Source organism: Meleagris gallopavo, chromosome 1 (genome assembly GCF_905368555.1).
Source record: "Meleagris gallopavo chromosome 1, MGAL_WU_HG_1.1, whole genome shotgun sequence".
NCBI lineage: Eukaryota > Metazoa > Chordata > Aves > Galliformes > Phasianidae > Meleagris > Meleagris gallopavo.
Genome location: NC_139404.1, coordinates 173,662,306 through 173,680,510, shown reverse-complemented (window position 1 = coordinate 173,680,510; position 18,205 = coordinate 173,662,306). Strand labels below are relative to the sequence as shown.

Below are 18,205 nucleotides of genomic sequence, written 5' to 3'. Positions count from 1 at the left end.
ATAAAAAGAGGACAGAAAGGCTTGTTTCCAGTTTCTAGCATGGTAAGTACATTAGCACATTCTTCTGAAATGGAATTTGCCTACATTTTGCTTCATGTAGCTGTCTTTTGTTGTGCAACTAGAAATAACTGAGTGATGCTACAGCCACAGAAATGGGCCGTAGCTCAGCCGGTGGGAACTGAACTCGAAATGAGGGAAAAGGGCAGTCCTCTATTTCTGTGGGCTTCCTGCACAGCCTTTAAAATGTTTTGGTCTCAGATCCCTCCTGTTTTACAGGGTGTCTTTCTTTCATGGCACTTTGAGGATTAGTTTATGAGTGAATGCACTGGAGCCTTAGGAGCTCATCATAGAGGAGCGCAGAGAAAAATTATATGTATTGATAGTCAATGAAACAGGAATTGTCATTTTCGTAGACTACAGAAATCTGTTGATACGTAAAACTCCAAAACATATAGTGCAGTTACAATGCTGCTGTGCTGTTCTGTCAGCATTGGTGAGAATCTTCATTCTCTACTCTTTTCAGTGTATGCTTTGCTTTCATTTTCAGTTTCCTTTAAGGATTCTTGAATTATTTTCCTTTAGTACCCACAGAAGATCATTGTTTCCATCCCCCACTAGTAGATTTTTTTTTTTTAAGTGCTTCAAACATGAATGAAACAAAATGATTGAAATGAAAATGAATCAGTTTTGTGTGCCTCTCTGTAGGACATGTGCACCTGAAGCTGGAAGGTGCAGTCTTTCACTTCTTGCATAATGCACAGTGCTGGCTGCTTCTTGTTCTTTTTCTTCTCTTTTTTTTTATATCGGCTTAATACGTAATTCATTACATGACCTCTGTTCATATCGTGAGTAATTCAATGAAAGGATATTTAAGTCTTCAGTACCAATTTTCTCTTTTACAAGTCCTGGTTTTCTCAGACTTAAAACTTTAAGCTTAGCCTAGCATGAAGAAATTTGTTGAAGCTTGGTAGTAAGATTCTATCAGGAAAACTGTAAAAATGTTAAGTATAATTTAAAGCCTGTTCATCCTTTAAACTGATATTTTCAAGTCTATTGCTGATTGAAATGTAAAACTAACACTAGAATTTAAATTTAGCGTCAGAGTGGGATATCCTTCAGGATCAGGAATGTCACTCTGTTGGCCATTAAGAACGCTGCTTCCTGGCTTTTGCATGTTTGTGTGCTCATTGGTACAAAATGTTGTCTGCGGTGTTTGAGAAGTATTGAAAAGATTGAACAGCTAACTTGGTTATATTCCATCCTCTAAATGCTATAGATGTATTTGGGATATGTTTTATTCTGTTGGAAGCAAAGCACAACAAAATGTGGTTTAGTTCACATGAAAACTTGTGTGCTTTTAGAAGTGTTCTTTAAGAGCTGCAACTACAAATAAATACGACATGCATCAAAACATGGCCTAAGGCATAAGCTTCAAATTTTGATAAAGCATTACTATTTTTGATCACAAATTATTAAAATTTTATTGTACTGCTTGGTATTTTTTTTTGGATGGTAGCTCTGAAACTCAGATTTTTTTCCTGTATTTAGAAAACAGTCTGTATGTGGGAAATTTTTACATTTTTTACAGTAAATTAATATTTAAACAATTTATTGAATAATGGAAAAAGTTTTGGGTTACAACTTCATGTTTATAACTTAACAGGAAAACAAAGAGGCTTTTGTACTGAAGAGTCTAGCTGTACAAATCAAAGCTGTCTTCAATGAAAATGCTTATATAAGTAGTTTTGTAGAAATAAGTCAATCTTATCTGGCAATGTTTCTGATGCTGAACTATGACACTAAGTAATGCAACGCAAACTGAATTTCCGTCAGATTTCTGAACCACAGCTGCTTAAATTCTACAGCATAATCCAGCCTGCTCTGGTAGATGCCTAGATTTCACTCTTCGATATGAATACACAAAGACATTCCAACAGGGTGAGGAAGGCAATTGTTCCTATCAACTCTGCCCTCATGAGTCCACACCTGCAGTAGTGTCTAGCCCTGGGATCCCTAGCATAGGAAGGATGCGGAGCTGTTGGAGTGTGTTCTGAGGAGGGCTATGAAGATGAATACATCTCTTATGAACAAAGGCTGCGGGAACTGGGCTTGTTCAGCTTGGAGAAGGCTCTGGGGAGACCTCATTACAACCTTCCAGTACTTAAAGGGAGCTTGTGAAAAAGATATTTTTTTTTTTTTTTTTTTTACATGGCCTGCTAATGACAGGACAAGGGGGAATGGCTTTAAACTAAAAGATGGAAGATTAGGTTAGTTGTTAGGAGAAAATTTTTCTCTCAGAGAGTGATGAGGCACTGGCACAGGCTGCCCAGAGAAGCTGTGGATGTCCTATTCATGGAGGTGTTCAAGGCTGGGTTGAATGGGACCCTGGGCAGCCTGAGCTGATGGGTGGCAGCCGGCCTACAGCAGGGGGTTGGGGCTAGGTGGTTGTAAGGTCTCTTCTAAGCCAAATTTTTCTAGGACGGTTCTCAAGTCCTTCCAATGTAAAATGATGAAGAATATGTAGGTGACTGTTCTACAGAACAAAACTGCAAGTGTGTATGAGCACTTACTGAATGCATTTAGAATTAAGAAGTTCTGTTCTATAGGCATCAATTGAATTGATTTAGTGAAAGTAGTGAGAGTTTAGCCAGAGTTGGTATGCTTGGGATCTTGGAAATTCTCTCAGTTGCTCTATTAAAGGCTGAGAGTGTCTTCCAGAGGGTGTCCTTCTTTCTCCACTTGCATTTTCTGAATTGTTTACCATCTTCTGCCCCTGTTTTCTAGTTTAACAGCGGAAATCTTAGGCTTCATATAATTGTTTGAATTATCATGTTTTTGATAAGATACTACAAATTCTGTTCTTTGCTGTTGCAGTTGTTTTGTTTGAATTTTCAGTGTATCACTATGTGGACAAATTATGCTCAACTCTCTGCCACTTCTGTCATTTTTCTCCAGTTGCAGTGTAGAATTGGCTGAATTGTTGCACAGCAGATTTTTTTTTTTCCTGAGGAATGTAATTCTCTTAATTATCTGAACTTTAAGTATAGGAATAAGTCCAGAATATTAGCTTTTGATTTTAAACATATTAGTTGCTTGGTTACAGTTCTGGGCTGTACAAATCAATGTGTCTTCTTTTTCTGTGGCTTCATTTGTCTATACCTTTGCAAGCTTTTAATTAAGTCTTTTTTTTTTTTAAGGCTTCTATGAGCTTTTTGTTTGTGTAAGTCCTAAGTGTTTTAATTCACTAGTCTGCATAATTGGTTATGGCTATTCTTTAATATTCAGACAACCGCGCATTTAGAATGACCATTATGTGACATAATGAGGTGACCAATGGTTGTGCGGCCCAAGGCGAAACATTCTTACTATTTGCTTTTAAACCTGAGCATCCTCTTCAGTTTTACAGCTTCTAGAATCCTCTTACTTTTCCAGTCTTTTGAAATACATTAGTATTACATTTGACTGTCCTTTTGAAATGAAGATGTTAAGAAAACACAAAAAAGTATTTTCAAATATTTTCCTGTGCTATCTAAATTAGCATTTCATAATTCCTCTTTTCTAATTTGGCACTAACTTAAGTTCTGACTTCAGTTGGTGAAAATGGAATTCAACCTTTGAGTTTTTTTCATTATTTTAAATCTGCTTAAAACCATGATGATCCAGTACCATTTGCTTTAGAAAACCGCTGTGGATTATTTTAGCAACACCCTTTGTCTACTAAAATGATTACGGTCTTCTACTTTACCTTGTTTTGTTAAGGCAGTTTTGAGAGGAATGCTTAAAGTGACCTTGTAAACTGAACTTTGATGTTTAATACTTAATGACAAAGTAATTTTCATGTAATATTTTATTTCTTGTCTTCTATTTTCTTCCACTAATGTCTAGTGTAATTTGCTGTTCAATACTAAGCTTTTTACCTTTTGAACTGTAATTTGGATTTTTTCCCCTCTGAAGTTCTCATGCCTCCTCTCCCTGCCCAACCCCCTCTCCCCCTGCCAAAAAAACCCCACAAAAATCATGCACAGATTTTAAGAGATATTGAAAGTTGGTTCTATTTTTTTATGTACTAGTAAATAATGAATGTTACAGTTATTTTTTTTGCTATTTGTTTCTGCTATACCAAATTTAAACTCATTATTAAAGGTGTTACATAAGTGAAATATGTCATTAAAACAGAGGTTCTTTTCATAGAATAGGAACATGGTGGGTTCTTCTATTGCTTTAAGTTGGAATTGCTACTTATTTTTCAATGGATTTTCTAAAGTCACTTAAGGACAGTTTGCAGTAGTGGTGAGGCCTTCTCACTGTCGAATCAATTCTCCAACTTTATTGTATAATGCTATTGGAAAGTCTTTTTACAAATGTTTGTGTTAAATCAGCTCTTCATATGGAAATCTTGCTAACTCTACTTCACACGTAATATAGAAAAACATTTATAACCATTCATGCAGACCAGCTTCCTGTGTCTGCAGCTCTTATCAGCAATTTGTACATAGTTTAAATATCCTCTGCATTTCTAGGCCTGCCTAGAAAATGTTTTCCACCAAGTAGGCATTGTCTATCTCTTCATGTTTAAAATAAACATTTAATTCACATTTGTTTTCATACAGACACCAAACCCCACTGCAAATGAATTTGTTCCTAAAGGAGGATCAACCTCCAGGCTGAGTAGCGTATCCCAGTCAAGTATGTCTGCCTTCTCTCAAGCCTTGTTCTCTCATCCCTCCATGGGAAGTCCTGCTGCTGCTGGGCTAGCACCAGGTAAGTTGAGAGTAATGATTTACAGTACAGTTGCTTCTTTTAAGTATGCTGAAAATAATCTTGTCAAACTTATAATCAGGTTTATAGTGTGTAAGTCTGGTTACCTTCTACTTTTGCTCTTAATTTTGAGCAAGTCTTCAGGCACATAAAAGTGAAAGGAACTTGAGATTAATCTAGTAGAATGAAACTGAAGAAGCTGGCAGGACAAAGGGAAATGTTTCAAACTAAAGGAGGGGAGATATAGACTGGATATAAGGAAAGAAGTTTTCTACGGTGAAAGTGGTGAGGCACTGGCACAGGTCGCACAGAGTGCTGGTGGATGCCCTGTCTCTAGAGACGTTCAAAGTCAGGCTGAACAGGGTTCTGAGCAACCAGATGGAGCTGTAGGCATCCCTGTTCATTGCAGGGGGGTTGGACTAGATGACCCCTAAGGGTCCTGACTCAAATGATTCTTTGAAAATCAAACTGCAGACTCTGAAATCCATTCAGGCACAGCAGCACCGAGATTACCTCAGACTAATTTACTCTTCTTTTTTGGGGGAAAAGAGGTGCTGAATTATAACACGCTCTACTCTATGCTGTCCATGATAGAGCAATACCTGTCTGGAGACATGCTGCAGAGAATATGTACATGCATTACCATGCATTGGTCTGCCCTACTGATTTATTTCCAGAGGATGTAAATTAGACAATTATTTTCAGTGTTACTGATACACATGTGGGCTTGAATTTTGCTCAATAACAAAAGTAGAATATTAGCTTATCCCAAAATCATTTGCCTTGCAAAGCATCCATTAACTCTTACTTGTGTCTACCATATCATGTCATTTCACTTTCAATATCAACTTCTAAATGTTCTATGCATAGAATTTTGACAATTTTTTAAAAGTTCAAATTGTTCATGGATCTGTTAACTTCTTAAGATCAGAAATTCCTAATATTTGCTCTGTAGAAAAATGAAATAGTTGCAAGTTGCGAAGATGAGCAGAGCTGGATGTTACATACCTCAGATTCTCTAGCAAATTTCTTTATGTTCTTAAACCTGTGGCAAGGAACAAGAAGCATTAGGTAGCTACCAAAATTAAAAGGGCAAATACTGTAACTTTTTCCTTTTTAAAAACTAGTACTGACAATTGCCCTCCATTCAATGGAACTTCTGCTTTCACAATAATAGGGAATAAAAATCAGTGTCAGAATCACATGAGTCAGCATTTAAATAGTGCAGTGGTACAACAATTGAAACAGACTAGGAAGGTGATTGATGCTTCTGCTGAACCAATGAATATGATGCAGTACTGTGTCTGATTTCATCCTTTATTGTGCTGTGCAGTCTTATTGGAAAACTGTTGTGTTTATATGCCTCTCAGCCTTATCACCTGGATTGAAAAGTATATAAAGGATTTAATAGAATACAGTAAAATGGTCCACTTTTGGAAAGTGTCCAGTGGGATCTCAGAGGGATCCTTCACAGTCCAATTTCTTTACTATCTGTAAGTAATACTTGAAAGGATAAGTAATGCTGTTGCTGAAAGAAGTTCTTACAACAGTTTGAGGTCCTTGAAATGCACATGCCAATGCGGAAAATGATCTGGGCTCAAATACTAATGTTTGTTCAGGAGAAGAGGGATGGGGGAATCCTTGTAAAAGCTAATTTCAGGCAAGGTTGGCTTGTTTTTTTGTTATCTCTGTGTAGTTGCCAAGAATATGAGTTTAAAGCAGGGGTCTGAGTCGGGTGCTTTGAATCTTTCTCTGCGCTGAGTGCAGAATGTTCTGAACTTAAGTATGCAGTGTAAATAATACCCACTGATATTTCTTTTTATTTAAGATGTTTAGCTCTCAATAGTATATACCCTCTAGAAAAAAAACAAAAACAAAACAAAAAAATAAAACAAACAAAAAAAAAGAACACAAAAGCCCAAATTTTTACTACTTTAAGGTGACTTAGGAGGTGATCTTTCTAGAGGACTAAGTTCTTAAATAAGAAAATGGTATTTATGCATGGGGAAATGTCACCATTTATGTCATAAGATAAATAAAGAATTAAAGATGTTTGAAAATTGCCATTGAAGTGCGTGTTATTGGTTTAGTTTGATTTTGCTTACCAGTGTAAAGACTTTGCAAGAGTTCTCCTTTAAATAAAGTGAAGTCTCCTTCCAGTTAAATGGTGTATTTTCTCCAATAGAATGTAACTTTCATGGAACGTGCAAGATTCCAGCGTTTGCATGAAATTTCTTCCTGTATTTTGTAAGGAATTAATATTTTGTCTTAAATAAGGAAATGTAGTAGGAAGAACTTCTTTAGAAGAGCCATAGTATAATTCATCTATTACAAAGTAGAGAACAGTTCTTTGATTTCCCTCTTGAGGATGGCAAAATTTTAAATTATTTCATCTATCTGATCTCTGAGACCTCCCTAAAGGTAGGTGTAAAACAAAAACATTTTTGGCACCTAATATTTTATAGGTAGCTCTTCACAAAATTGAAGAATATTTCCCTGGAAAATATTTTTTCTGCCTGTCTTGTTAAGTGGAAAAAAATATACTGCAGAAATACTGTAGGAAGTGACAACCAGAAGCTAACCTATTATATCCACACCTGACGCATCCATTAGGACACAGCACATAAGAAGGCTACCCCTACTTCTACACGTGTATCTTCACATTTCTTAGATAAGTGCTTTCAGTATAATCTCAACAATCAGTCTTCCTCTCAGTCTCGAGCGTTTAATAGAATACTAAAACATGGTGAAATAAAATGCCACTGAGATAACTGTCTTCCACACCTTTCCTTAAGTTCCCTCTTTCTTCAGTCTCAATGAAAACTCAAAAATAAAAAATGTTGCAAGAAGAGAAAATGCAACAATAGAGAAGGCTAGCTTAATTCTTCTATGCAAATAATCTTTCTCTATGTCAGCAACCAAACAGCAGGGTTACAGGTACATGTAGGTAACCTGTGCTGTCACACTCAATCTGGCAAAAAGTTGGAAAGCCTACAACCATTTCCGTGTTGGTGTGATACCATGATGTCATTTTTTAAAGTTTGAAGCAAGAGGAGCTCTTTTTCCTAGCAACTTGCCTTTCAAGGTAGTATTTACTCTCTTTTTAAGATTCACTAACAGAAGGAATTGAGGGCCATCTCGTAGAATATTAGACTCGGGAAGAACAATTTGACATGCCTGTTTTAGTGTTTGACCTAGTAATCCTATTGGCATTTGAATTTAAAGTAGGGAACTTTAAAGTCATACAGAGAGCTTAAAAATGTTACTTTTTGGTCAGGGTCATGGTGCAATTATATAAAATACAATTTTAATTAGAAATATTAAATCCTCCTTTTTTTTTTTTTCTTATATACTCATTTGATTATATACTTACATAAAAATGTGCTATTGAAAACAGCTGATCTAATTCCACTGAGATGTTCTCCACATTGACCGCAATTTTACCATTGTGCTCAGTACTGTCTTTTTCTTTCGGTGTGAGTCAGTAGGAATATGTGCTTACCTTTTAATGCCTCCATTTTCATTTTCTTTCCTGCAGTAATTTCCACCTGCTGCCTTCCGTGGGTGTTTAGACTGTGCTCTGCTATCTCATCCTGTTTTGTTTTGGTTAAATATTAATATAAGTAAGGTTTTAACTGGTTGAAATCCTCATGAAGCTGATGAGATCTGCTTGAGTTTGTTCACCTTAATTATTATTTCCATAAATATTTAGCTCTGCATCAGCTCCACTATAAGATTTTTTTTGTGTGTGTATTACTTAAAAGGCTTTAAATACTTATGTACTCAGACTGCAGAATTTTATGCAGATCTCTCAAAGGTATCTATCATCTTGGGTATTTGCTGCCTCTGCCTGCTGAAACCTACCACAGTACTAAATAGCAGCAAATTCCTTGTAACTCATGCAGTGGTGTTCTAGTAGCATGAAAATGAAATTCAATCAAATTTGTTTCATATCTTGAACTGATTATATGTGTTGGCAAATGAATAGCCCGTATGTTTTGTCTGCCAGATGACTTCTGGCAACTTTCAAAGTTCCTTCTGAAATGACACTTACATGAGATCAGAAGGGCATTTGAAAGGATTCGTATAACTGATCTTTCACTCCTTTCACTCCATTAATGCTCAAAGACATGAAGGGTTTATATTTGTAACTATGCATTTTAAGAAACTAAAGTTTAGTTTCTTTAGTTTAGTTTCTTTAGTTTAGAGTTGAAAAAATGTTTGAAATTGTATCTGTAAGGACTGCGTATAATAGTTGCTCAAGAAAAAAATCTTTCAGTAGAAGTTTGAAAGGCATGACTAATATACTTATGGCTCAAAGCACTAAATGTACAGTCCAATCTGAACAGAGCAACAGAAAATTTCAGAAGTGCTCCCCTTTGTATTAGTTGAAACACCATGATAACGGGTATCTTCTGTTGGTAATGTTACAAGTTTTCTAAAGGGTAGTCTCTTCTGCAGATCAGAAACTATTATAAATAGGTGTACCTGAGAATTTTTTTTATAGTATAACTCTTGAAAGAAACAACCAAACAAATTTTTGTTGACTAAAAAGTATGTACATAGTGCAGGTTGCCTTTTTTTCCCCTCACTGACACACTGTGTTTAGAATCTAAACTGAAGCTTCAGTTTAGTTGCCTGCCTTTCACTAAACTTATTGTAAACAGCAATTGAGAATAATTTTGAGGAAATTTTCAAATGCCTGTATGAATACTTTGCGGATCTCATTCTGAGAAGTTACCTATCCCTAATATCAAATAGTTCTTGAAAAGACTGGATTTTTATTTGATCATGACAGGAAAATAAATTTCTCTGAAATGATTAGTAATAGTTTATTTCTAGTTGCTTGTGTTCTGTAATAATCGGAGAGCTAACTCTCATAATAGTCATTCCTGATTCTACTTCTAGTAGCAGGAACACGTAATTGGGTTAAATGAGTTATAGCTTGGCAAGCTTCACTGACTGTTTCTCTGACTTATGTAAACATTCACTTACCATAAACTTATTAATATTTTTTCCATGTAGTTTAATAAACTTTCTTCTTCTAGACAAAGCATGAATTCAGTTCATCTACCTATATTTTTCCAGTTCTTAATATGAAGGTTGTAAGTTCTCAAGCCTTTAAGCCTTTTCTCTCTGAACTGAAAGACTTCTCAAGGAAATGTCTGTTCCAGTCTTGGTGTTTATGTTTTACCTTTAACTCTTCATAAAGATGTAAACATCCTTAAGCCTCTCATCTGCTTGGAATATTATTCAGTTCAGAAGCATGTGTAGTAAAGGATTTTTTTCAAACTAAATTAAAAAAGAAAGCAACAACAGAGATTTGATTGAGAATATGTTTTTCTTTTCTCTAAGGAATGTCACTATCAGCAGGATCTTCTCCTCTTCATTCCCCCAAAATAACTCCTCATACATCTCCTGCTCCTCGACGAAGAAGTCATACTCCTAACCCAGCAAACTATATGGTGCCTACTAGTGCCTCTGCTTCTGTTGCTAACGCTGTCTCTCAGCCTCCATCTACTGGCCAGGTGATCCAGAAGGAAACAGTGGGTGGAACAACATACTTCTATACTGATACAACTCCAGCACCTCTCACGGGAATGGTATGTTTGGTTTTAGCGTAAAAGTACATGGAATTTACAAAGACAGAATTGATTTATGCTATACTAGTTATTCATAATATTCTGAAACACTTATTCTATGTGAAGATTTGGCCTTTTCAATGTTGAGATAGATTTCAGTGATCTTGGAAAACAAAAGACTAAAGATTTTTTATTCTCTATTTACCTACATATTTTGTATTTTTTTTAATACGAAATTAGAGAACATTTTATGTATGTCTCAGTGAATACATACATAGAAAACATCTATGATTATTTCAAATTACTTTCATGTTTGATAGGTTAAAGAAATTTTGCATTTATAGTGAAGGGGAAAACACAGTAATAACAATGTGAAGTATGTATTTAGAATGATTTCAAAGGCACATGTGTATTGAGTATCACATAAGAAAATTGTAATACACCTGACAGTGTATTGTAGCATGTTCTATGCCTGAAGACTTTATAGTTCAGTAACTTAAACTTAATAAGATGACATAACTCTATTTTCGTTATGCTTAAGGATTTTAAACTGCTTAATATTTTTTTTAAATTTAAGGTATTTCCAAACTACCACATTTACCATCCAGCTGCACCTCATGTTGCTTATATGCAGCCAAAAGCAAATGCACCTTCCTTCTTCATGGCAGATGAGCTCAGACAGGTAAGATAAAAGAGAATTTAAAGTGAAATTACGTATTGTGGAGAAATATAGCAAATTGGCAGAAGCTGAAAAGAAATCATGACTAAACAGCTGTGCAATCAGTTTTCCCTACGGAGAATTTTAGAAACTTAGTCCTGTGGTGGATAGAGTACAAAAGAGGATTGTGGTGTGGGTTTCAACATATGTTATTGCAGTTTAATCTACATGCCATGATTGCCTGTTTGATTACGTATTCTTACTTGTGTATTACATATTAGTATGCATGAGTTCATATGTAGTGTTCTTTTAAGCTGTAATCCTATCACAGTTTTAAAGCCTTTAACTGAAAGGAAGGATGTTAGTTAATGAGCCCTTCTTTTAGGGTTTGGCTGTGACTACTATTCACTTCAGCCTTAATGTAGTAGATACCTCTGTCAATGCTAGTTCTGGCTAATGTCTTTTGCAGCTCCTCCATTGAAGAGTTTAACTTTAAGTCATTAACTTTTCAAGCTAGTGTTCAAAACTTGACCTAATTTGTTCTTCAGGAACTGATCAATAGACACCTAATAACAATGGCCCAGGTTGATCAGGCTGATATTCCTGGTAAGTATTTTTTATAATTTAAATTGTGATCATGTTGTTCTGTAGTCTTGCATATAGAACAGTGGTTACCGGTGGCTTGAAACAAACCAACAACAAAAAAAACCATAACCCTCCTGTTTTTAATTTTTTTTAATGAAGTCTGGGTTGTGGATAACCAAAACCAAAGTATTTGGGAAATACTAAATTTATTTCTTGTTTCTATTCACTTCTCAATTAATTCTATTCTGTTTTGAAATACTGTAAAGATTGGGAATACTTGAAATAGTGAAAAAGGAAGATCATTAAGACAGTAGAGCCTGATGCAAAATAGTATTGCATCATTTTCTATGTGAATCCTCTTAAATGAATACGTAATAAGTGTTTTCAAATGCTATATTAACAAACTTGATTGTTTAAATATGAGTTGGCTGGTATATCAGAAGGTTTTGTACTTGTTGGCATGTGAGAGAAATGTACTACTCATTGTAATTTGATTTTTGAAGAATTTACAACTAGCTCTGTTTTTAAACAGATTGCTGTGTTTGGTTGCAGTGTTCTTCTTACTTGTGTGTTTAATGTGAATATGATACAGTCTAAAATGTGTTTAAATTTACTAACCCAGCTGACATAGAAGTGTATCTCTTCTTGGGACTGTAGTCTCTTAACCTGATTTGTAAACCTGCAGTGCCTCTGTTTTCTAAACCAGTATGTTACAACACGAGATTCTGGTTTGTTTCGTGTGATGAAATGGAATTCTTAAAGTGAAATGAAGTCTGTGTGGAAATGGGTGCTTATCTGTGAGTTAGTGCAGGAAAAAATGCCACAGACACAACAGAGGAATGTTCTTCAGAAGGATGAATTTTTAAGATGAGTGAGAAAATAGCAGATAAAATCAACAGAAGAGATGCAATGTTCTACTTGGTGTAACTATTTTTATGAGGACGTTTATTTTAGCTTTCTGGAATCCCTTCCAGGAACCTATGTATCAGTATAAAGCAGAAGTAGTGAATTTTTTACTTAACATGCATATAAAGAAAATGATACATGGAATTTACATATTAGTGACGTAGCAGATTTCATTTTCTCTGCTCTTGTAATAATTCCTTCAAAGTATACTTACATCTAATATGTTTCTGTGCATAGCAGTTCCAGCAGAAGTGGACAGCTACCACAGTCTCTTTCCTTTAGAACCATTGCCACCTCCCAATCGCATACAGAAAACAAGCAACTTTGGGTACATTACATCATGCTATAAAGCTGTAAATAGTAAAGATGACCTGCCGTATTGCCTTCGGAGGATACATGGTGAGAAAAACTGAGTAGTCTTTTTTTTTTTTTAATGCCAGGGATATTTTTTGTTTAAATAAATATTTTTATATTCTACATGTAGAGCTTGAAACAGCTTTGATAGAATTATTCTGTGGGTGTAAAGAGAGCAAGAGGCTCCCACAGACTTGGCACTCCTAAGCATGCTGATCTTATTTTAGTGTTTGATTACTTTTCAGTATTTTTAGAAGATATAATAGTAGGAAAAAAACAATAACAAAACCAACAAAAATAACATTCACCAAACATATTAAAGTATGTTTTTGATCTTTTCCAGGTTTTCGTCTTGTTAACACGAAGTGCATGGTATTGGTTGACATGTGGAAAAAAATTCAGCACTCAAATATAGTAACCTTACGTGAAGTGTTTACCACTAAAGCATTTGGAGAACATTGTGAGTTTATATATATATATTTTTTTTTCATCCCAATTAATGTGTTGTGACTTTAAAAAAAAAATATGTTGGAGTTAGTAATTGTCACATGTCTCTATTTTTTAAGCTCTTGTTTTTGCATATGATTTTCATGCTGGAGGAGAGACTATGATGAGCAGACACTTCAATGACCCGAGTGCTGATGCCTATTTCACAAAAAGAAAATGGGGTAAGGAAAACACCTTTTCATAATATACTTCAGTAAACTATTTCCAATACTTGATCAATTAAAAAGTTGATCAGAAGAATTTGTTCATCTTAATTTTTTTAGCTAATCAATTTCGTCATCCCATAAACTGATTGGAACAGAACTTTTTTCCTTTTCTGTTTCTGAATGAAATTGCTGAATAAAGGGTTGAGGTTTTTGTTTTTTTCTTTGATTTTTGAAATAACTTCTTACTTGAGTTAAATTTTTCAGTTTGTAAGTGAATTAAAATTCTTTGCCTACAGGAAACTTACACAGGGGGATTGAGAGCCAAGAACTGTGGGGTTCTAATTGCAGAACTGTCACAGGTGACATCTGATGTTTATTGGAGATATTTCATACAAGGCATCTGCTTTGTCAGTGTGATGCTGCTTGTTGTTCAGGTTCTCTGCACTTACAGAATGGTGTGCTGTGTGGTTTTTTGTTTGTTTTGTTTTCCCTGGAAATTATTACGAGGACTAATTAGACAGTGCTTTGTTTCATTTTTTTTGAAATGTTAAGTACTAGTTGAAGACGAGAAATGAATCAGAAAAAAATTCTAATATATTATTTTTAACAAATTCCGTATCATAGGTCTGATTTTTTTTTTTTCACATTTATGCTCTGACAATTAAGAGTTAGTAAAATCTATCACAGCATATTAAGTTGTCCAGTAGAACTCATATCTATATGGTTAAACTCTTTCCCTCCAAAACAGTATATTGTCTCTTCGTGCCTTTCAGAACTAGTTCTTGGCCCATATGGTCCTGAAGACCACATTCAGGTGTTGTCATTCAGGAGCACAGCAGGCCAAAACTGAGCATGAACCAATATCACACTGAGAAAGAAGCACACTAACAATTGAATGGTATCACAGAATGACTTTAGGTAGGAAAGTACCCATGGAGCTCACTTGTCCCAGCTTCCCACTCAATACATGACCAACCTTGAAAGTGAACAGAGGACAGTAATAAAGCCTGTGACCTGGACTGACTTATTTTATTGATGTAGGTACTGCCTAAATGCCTCTAGGTGACCAGTGGTTAAAGATAAACACAAACTGAAGTTTCTTCTTTCTTGTGCCTTTTGAAACTAGAGCCTTTACTTGTGAATTCAGTCTCTACTTGTGAATTCAGTCTCTTTTAAAGGCTGACACTGACTATCTGGTAGATCAGAATGTAATAGATTGTTACTGCGTGAATACATTCAGAGCGTTGTAGGTTCCTTTAACACTGAATAGTTCATTCTACTCAGTTGTACTGAACTGACCAGTATAAATAAAGTTGGAACTTGAGTTCCACCACTGGTTTTGGTGATAATACCTCACGACAGAAGAACCCTAGACTGACTTGTCCTATCTTATGGCAAGTTGAAGATCATAATTACAAAGTCAGTGAACTTGATGTGGAACTCACTTCGTATGGCAAACGTGGAAGATCTGCTGCTAGGTTAATCGTGATTTTTGTGCAGGACTAGTATTCTGAGTGTCTCCCACCTGTGGTTTTTGAATTTCCATGTAAATCAGTCCTTGTATGTTTTTACACCTCTCTATTACATACAGAAGATTGATGTCTGTTCTAGATAAATTAATAGCAGGCATAATAAATATTTTTGGGACACGTCCATTTGTCACACTGGGAAAGAATAAGTTTTGTTCCCTTTTTTGAAGCAATCATGTCTCATTAATTTGTTGAAACTCTTTGAAGGGAAGATCCAGTAAATATAATTTTCATTGACATCTGTAAGACTCTTTAAAGCAAACAACAGTGAAACAGCTCTAAGTGTTGGTCAGATCAGAGAAGTCCTCAGTAAGGTTAATAATTGATTGAAAGATAAAAAACAGAGTGTACAGTCAATTTTCACCGTGGAGGGAGATCACTCATGGAGTCTCACAGGAATGTGCTGGCAATTGTATGTCTTAACACATTCACTTATCTGTATTGAAGGTAAACAATGCTCTGTCAAAGTTTGCTGATAATACTCAATTTACTTGGATTAGTTAAAAAACAAAGGCTAATTGTGTTGAATTGCAGAAGGATCTTATGATACTAGAACACTTGGTAAAAACCTGGCAGGTATAATTTGGTGTAATAAATGTAAAGGAAATGATTGAGTGAAAACATAATCCTAATTTGGAGTATAAAGTGATGACCTGTGTCATGGCTGTTACTACTGGAAAAAATCATGTCTGGGGCTACAGCTAAGTAGATTAAGGAAGTACTGTCCTCTTGCTTGAATAGAAATAAATAGGAAAAGGATTGGTACAGATAAAGAAAACAGTAAACAATGAAAGGGAAGATGAAGTATTCAAGATATAGTTGCATTACAGATTTATATATGTAGCTGTACCTTTACCTATTTTGAGAGTTGTAAAGAAATAGAAAAAGCTCAGAGGTGACAGGGATGTATGAGGAGCAGCAAAGTAAAATAGTGCTGTTCATGCTTTTAAAGATGGAGGAAAACATGGTGGGTTTAATAATGAGTGGAATATGGTAGGTATCTATAAATCATCATTGAAAATAAATAAGTCACATTTGTTTAGTTTCTTTCTTTTGCCTGTCCCTAGTTTTTTGCATTGAAACTAGCCAGTCAGCAAATTCAAAACCAGCTAAAGATAATTAAGTTGTGGAAATTTGTCACAAGTTCTTGTGGATACTTGCCTGGGTTCAAAGGGAAAGTGTGCTTAGTCACAAAAGAGAAATACTTGGAGGTCTGTTAGCCGCAAAGACAACAAATATCTCAGGAGGTCTCCCAGCACCAAATCACTGGAGGATAGCAGAATATTCTGTTGTTTGTGATCTTAGGTATTTGTTGAGATACTTTTCTGATTTTAGAGTAAATGTTATTGAAACAGGCTAGAGGGCTACCTAGGTCTTTTATTTGACCCAATACAGCCTTTTTACTTAGGCAGAGATGGGCTTTGGAGCTGAAAGAAAGACATTATCTTCTGTTTAGCCACAACAAATTTATTAATTAAAGTGAATGATTGTGGCAGATCTTATTGCTATTTAAGGAGGAAAGTTCTCTCCTGATTGTGACTCTTCTGGTCTTTTTATTATATAAATTAGAAGGAAAAAATAAGTAACCTGCTGTTGACCAGTTTTACCAAACCTTTCTGCAAATCTTTGCTCTGACCTTTCTTTTTTGGTAACTGGTGCTTTCAAATCTCCTCCTCTGTTGAAGAAGCAATTTAGAAGAAGAGAAAAAATAAGATTGCATACTTATAACTTGATTTCTTGAAAATTCCTGCCTTCATGGATCCTCCACCCCCTCACGGAGTTTTTTGGCAGTCTGCCTGCCGAGAGGAGGCTTCCAAGACAAGCAGGGGAATGGGTGGAAGTTGGATACTCTGCAACACAAGGCCCAGATGAGTGCAATTGCTTTTAAAGTTTTAGGAGGCACGACACTGTCAACCTGACCACTGAACTCAATTTGATTTCAGATATGCAGCTTTATCTATATTGAATGCTCAAGTTGGCAGCACTAGATTTTGACAGTTAAAAGCTGAAGATTATGGTTTATGTAGCTGTCACTTCTGATGTCTATGTGGTCAGCTGCAATGAAATTTATTTTTTTTCTTTTGCCATGCTATTTGCAGACATTATGACTTTGTAGATATGGTAGTGGGAAAAATCAGCAGTTTACATTTATTTGTGTTCTAAGCACTTGCAAAGCATATGTCTTTGTTGCTTCTGAATTCTTCAGAATTTATTCCTTGTATTGTTCTTTATGCAGTGAAATATTCTTTCTTGAAGTGGTACAATGTGATAATCTGATGTTCTGTCAGTTGAATATTCACAAGTTCTAAAATTTAAGTCTGCCTTTCGCTTACCTTGGAATATATTTATTGAAATTATTACTACTTGTTGGATTCTCATTCCTTGTATTTCCTCAATACTTGCATTTTTACGAAGAGTCTGAACTTAACATTCTATTAAAACAGTTTTTTAATGTTTGTATGTTTTTTTCACTGTTCTGATGCTATTCAGTTTCAGGTTATGGTATGTTAGGGCATTTATCTCTGCAGACATGATTTTTTTAAATTAGTGAATTAGTCCAAAAGTACTGAAAACCTTTTCTCTTAACTTCCCAATGATTTACTTAAATGGTAAACCACATTCTCAATGTATGTATTTCCAAACTGCCAGCTTGAAAATCCTGGCAAATAACAATAACTCCATGCTGCTATCAGTTATTATTTTTTTTTTTTCCCTGTCCTGATGAATTTTTGAGAAGGTTAATGTCAGAGATGAGCATGCCTCTTGTATTTCCTTTGATCTGTATATTGAACATACTCTCAGGAATTAAATGTGGTGTACAAGCACTTAGTGGTAGCTCTCAGTACCACAGATTCTGTTTCATAGGAAATTAATATTTCTAGTAAATGTAGACAAGCTTCCTGGATGTTGATTTCCTTTGGACACGTTGGTAATAGTAGTATTTAATCCAGAAAAGTGAACATTTTGTTGACTTTGTAGTTTTTGCATTCCTCAGTCACTGAGTGTGTTTTTCAGAAGAAATCTTTTCAATTTAAAATGAATGAAGTTATGTACCCAGTCTGTGATGAGCAGGAGAAATTTATAAATATTTAAAGTCAGCACAATGATTCTCTGTCTATGAATGTTATAAAGTCAAAGATGATTAAATATTTTAATTTTCTATTGAGAGCTTGAAGCAAC

At 35.2% G+C, this 18,205-nt stretch overlaps 1 protein-coding gene across 14 annotated transcripts in view; it reads left to right on the top strand.

Moving 5' to 3' along the window:
- PAN3 (poly(A) specific ribonuclease subunit PAN3) overlaps nt 1-18,205 on the top strand; it is a 76,897-nt gene that overhangs the window by 38,615 nt on the left and 20,077 nt on the right. For 13 of the 14 annotated variants that reach the window (XM_085216104.1, XM_085216099.1, XM_085216103.1 and 10 more), the window contains 7 exons: nt 4,611-4,761; nt 10,114-10,361; nt 10,918-11,022; nt 11,547-11,604; nt 12,727-12,888; nt 13,187-13,303; nt 13,410-13,511. In XM_085216104.1, the coding sequence (XP_085072230.1) occupies nt 4,611-4,761; nt 10,114-10,361; nt 10,918-11,022; nt 11,547-11,604; nt 12,727-12,888; nt 13,187-13,303; nt 13,410-13,511 (943 nt within the window). The remainder of the gene's footprint in view (nt 1-4,610; nt 4,762-10,113; nt 10,362-10,917; nt 11,023-11,546; nt 11,605-12,726; nt 12,889-13,186; nt 13,304-13,409; nt 13,512-18,205) is intronic. The other variant, XM_085216097.1, reaches the window with a different exon arrangement.